Source organism: Pterocles gutturalis, unplaced genomic scaffold (genome assembly GCF_000699245.1).
Source record: "Pterocles gutturalis isolate BGI_N339 unplaced genomic scaffold, ASM69924v1 scaffold7773, whole genome shotgun sequence".
In the NCBI taxonomy this organism is placed as follows: Eukaryota; Metazoa; Chordata; class Aves; order Pterocliformes; family Pteroclidae; genus Pterocles; species Pterocles gutturalis.
Window position 1 is genome coordinate 1 of NW_010125596.1, and position 4,332 is coordinate 4,332.

A 4,332-nucleotide genomic window follows, 5' to 3' on the forward strand; every position below is an offset into this window, starting at 1 on the left:
TGCCAACATCCAAAGGAAATCGAGTGTCAGGCCGAGGACTACCCCGACGTTCCCATCCAACACGTGGGACAGGTCGTGCAGTGCGACGTCCACTTTGGACTGGTGTGCAAGAACAAAGACCAGACAGGCAATTTTAAGATGTGCCTCAACTACAGGATCCGCGTCCTCTGCTGCAGCCCTAACCCCAACTGCCCACCCTCCACGTCCTTGCCCACCAGCAGCCCCACCACAAGCACCACTCGCAGAACCCCAACCTCCACCTCCGTCACGACCTCCACCTCGACACCCTACTCCTCCACCACACTGCCCACCTCCTCAGAAACCTCGTCGCAAACCTCCACCAGGTCCACCAGCACCACGCCAACAACTCCCACCATCTTCCCCAGCGTCACCACCACCACCACAATGGCCACTAGCAGCTGTGTAAGCGAAGTGTGCTCCTGGAGCGAATGGTTCGACGTCGACTTCCCCTCCTCGGGGCCCAGCCAGGGAGACTTTGAAACCTACCAGCACATCCGTGCTGCCGGCAAGGAAGTCTGTCAATATCCAAAGGAAATCGAGTGTCAGGCCGAGGACTATCCCGATGTTCCCATCCAACACGTGGGACAGGTCGTGCAGTGCGATGTCCACTTTGGACTGGTGTGCAAGAACAAAGACCAGACGGGCAATTTTAAGATGTGCCTCAACTACAGGATCCGCGTCCTCTGCTGCAGCCCTAACCCCAACTGCCCAACATCCACACCTTTGCTCACTACTAGCCTTACCACCAGTACTCCCCCACCTTTATCTACACCGTGTTTCTGTAAAATTGGGGACTCTATTTTTTCACCTGGTTTGTATTCCTGTTTTTATCCTTTTATATATGTCACATCTAATTATTTTTGTTTTTTTTCATCACATATTCCAAATTTTGATTTTATTTTATTCAGAAGTTTTACTTGGAAATTTTGTAATGCCTTTTTGAATTTTTGATTTTTTGTTTGTTTCTTTTTATCTTTTTTTTTTTCTATTCAGGTGATTTGATTTACAACAGACTAGATAGTGATGGATGTAGATTTTATGCCGTCTGTAGTCCAACATGTACAGTTGAACGACACACTGGACATTGTAACATTACTACTCCTCCTACTACTATTTCTCCTGAATCGTCTACCACATCTACATCAGTTCCTTTGCCTACCACTTCCACAAATCTTCCTATTTACGGTTGTGTTTCTGCTACTTACCCTCCCCTACAGGTATGTAGTTTCTGTCTTATGTTATGATTGTTAGGTTGACACCAGAAAGGAAGAGTTTGCAGTCTTTAAACCTTATATGCGTGGATTGCCAGAGTAAGTGTTTCTAGTGATGGGCAATATACATGACATAAAATTTGTATGCACCTTCTTTATAATTTTTTTTCATGCTTAGAAAGCAAGCTTCAATAATCTTTTCCAATTATGTTAGTGCTGTTAATACACTTTCTGATGCACTGCATTGTGTAACTAAGAAATCTTCTTACTGAAATAGTAAGTTCGCACATGCATTTTGTTTCTACTACTGTGGAGGCTTGTATTTGTTTCTTTTCTCCTGCTCTCTTTTACCAGTACTTCTGTATACTTCTTTTTTTGATAATGATGGTCTGTGCTGATAGTGAAGTACAGTATCCATAGCTAGTATAAAGGAAATCTGTTCCCTTAACCTAAGACCTGTCCCCCCAAACCTCAGAAGAGCTCCTCATGTTGAAGAAATAGCTGTAATTAAGGTTCCTAACTCCTTTTAGCATTAAAAAAAAAAAAATTGTGTAGAATATTGACAATCTTGCCTTATCAGTGAAGATTTTAATTTTAGTCTTTGCTTCATATTTGGAAAACAAAACAGTTTCTGGTCCTTTGTGTCATGGTCAGTATTATTAATACCTCTGGTCAACATTACAAATCATTAGTACCAGAAATTGAAGAGAAGTAACACATGTTAATTTCCTTTCCAACACCACCATTACTGGAAACAATATACCAATAGACTAAAAATATGGTAACGTTCCTATCTGTTTGCAGAGTCCCATGACAGCAATTTTTCTTCATTTTGCAGCCTGGACAAAGATACAAATTATCCAACTGTACAGAACTCATCTGTAAGGGAGACAACAAGGTAGAAGTAATTCCAACGCACTGCCCACCTGTAAAGGAAATTACCTGTGCAAACAAATATCCAGCAATACTGGTACCTGATGAAAATGGCTGCTGTTACCATTATGAGTGTCAGTGTAAGTACCAGTGGATTAAGGAATAATCTTTTTTGAAAAAAGCGGAACTTTGCACAGATTATAATGGGTATTTTATTTTCTTAAGGTTGCTCTACAAATTGTAGTATATTTACTTCAGTTTCTAAATTTTTTCTTCAACATTAATTTTCACATTAATCTTCTAAATATATTCTCTCTACCAGGTGTGTGCAGTGGATGGGGTGATCCTCATTATATTACTTTTGATGGAACCTACTATACTTTCCTTGAAAACTGCACTTATGTCCTGATGAAACAGATTGTACCTAAATATGACAACTTCCGTGTTTACATTGACAATTATTACTGCGATTCAGAAGATGGACTTTCCTGCCCTAAATCCATTATTATTTTCTACAAATCTGCAAAAGTCGTGCTGACCCGTAAACTCATGAATGGTGTGATGACCAACGTGGTAAAATATACATTTTTTTATTTCTCTATTTTTGCAAAAAAAAGAAATCAGGTCCATAGGCCTTACTGATTCTCATTTGAAATACAGTCTGATAGAATATCATATCATGGAGGTGATGAGGGCAGAGGGCACCATTAGGGAAAAAAAATAGATTATACCAGTTTCTAAGAACCAAGTATCAGAAACAACTTAGCACTATGCAGATATGAACATATTATGTGCATGTATGTGTATATATAAATAACACCAGGATGCAGACTAATACAGCTGGTAGAGAAGACAGAAAGAATGCTTACACTGTTGCTTGATTCATATTTCATGAAAACGAGTACGTTGTGCCATTCACTTATATAAACAAACACATCATGAAGAAACACAAGTACAAATCACAAGCATGATTCCTCTCTCATGGTGAGGAGGGGTATGTATCCCTTATCAGCTGGATGACTGGGGACTGCTTCCTCTGCATAGGAAACTTCAGGCACTTCATTCCCCCTCCAATTCCCTGCTAGAAGACAGGTATAGCTGAAGAAAAAGGGGTGACTGGGGGTGTCGCTTCACCTTCACGATCCTAAACTAGTGCTGGCAAGCCAGTGAAAACAAAAAGTCAGCCCCACTGTTACATGGGGGAATTTATTAGTTGATTAGAGAACACAAAGAGGTGGGAGGAACAGTTGGTCTCAGTATGCACTCTCCCCCGACAGAGCCATGCCAAGCTCCTTACCTACAGTCAGAAAGGCACGCTGAAAAAATTAGTCCAGTGATTCCCTGTGAAAGAAAACCTTAACTGACAGTTATAACTCTTACTTTATCCCAATTCACTGAGAAGAATTTGCAGAATAATTCCTGACAAAAAGTCATTAAGCAAATATGTCCACCTTCACTAGCTCATATAAGATACAGGCTGCAAATGGAACAGCTTAGACTAACAAATGAATACAACTGCTACATAAAACTGGCAGTGGGGACATTTGACTTCATTTTGAATTCAGACAACTCTTCCAATGCCAAGCAACATGCAGCATAGGGACAGTGCGATTTTGCAGCAAGGTCATTACATAATAATGGCAGGAATATTTCTGTACTTTTATTACCACTCATTTTCATATGAAAAATGTTTCCAATTAAAAAAAAAATGATGAGAGATACAAAAAAAATACTTGAATTTAGAATCCTGTGCATCAGCACGCAATCTGCATAAATACGGTACATAGAGGCCACTTAGATTCTTATCACACTGTGGCAAAATAGCAATACAGGCTGAGATATTAATGCATATATATGCTGTTATCGTGATACCAATAGGCATTGGATGTGACGCACAACAATATGTATTTATGCATAATTATGAAGATTAGAAAAGACATTATTTAAAACAATCAGGGAGAAGCAGTGCTTATTCTGAAGTTGTGTTTTTTTTTAACCCTGCATTCAGATGTACTTCAACAATAAGATTGTCAAACCAGGCTTCAAAAGAGATGGCATTTCCTTCTCCACACTTGGCATCAACATGATTGTTGAAATACCAGAGATTGGTGCAAGCATCACCTTTAGTGGCCTGATTTTCTCCGTGAAACTCCCATTCAGCAAATTTGGCAACAACACAGAAGGACAGTGTGGTAAGACAGATGCACTAATTGGAGGTGGGACTCTT

The 4,332-nt window shown here is 40.0% G+C and overlaps 1 protein-coding gene across 1 annotated transcript in view; it reads left to right on the top strand.

Annotated features, from left to right (window-relative positions):
* Positions 1 to 405: 405 nt before the first annotated feature.
* Positions 406 to 4,332, top strand: part of LOC104465538 (mucin-5AC-like) — a gene marked incomplete at its 3' end in the record, with an annotated part of 62,819 nt that continues 58,892 nt past the window's right edge. The window contains exons 1-5 of the mRNA XM_010078630.1: positions 406 to 832; positions 1,015 to 1,238; positions 2,071 to 2,245; positions 2,428 to 2,678; positions 4,114 to 4,297. Of these exons, the coding sequence (XP_010076932.1) occupies positions 406 to 832; positions 1,015 to 1,238; positions 2,071 to 2,245; positions 2,428 to 2,678; positions 4,114 to 4,297 (1,261 nt within the window). The remainder of the gene's footprint in view (positions 833 to 1,014; positions 1,239 to 2,070; positions 2,246 to 2,427; positions 2,679 to 4,113; positions 4,298 to 4,332) is intronic.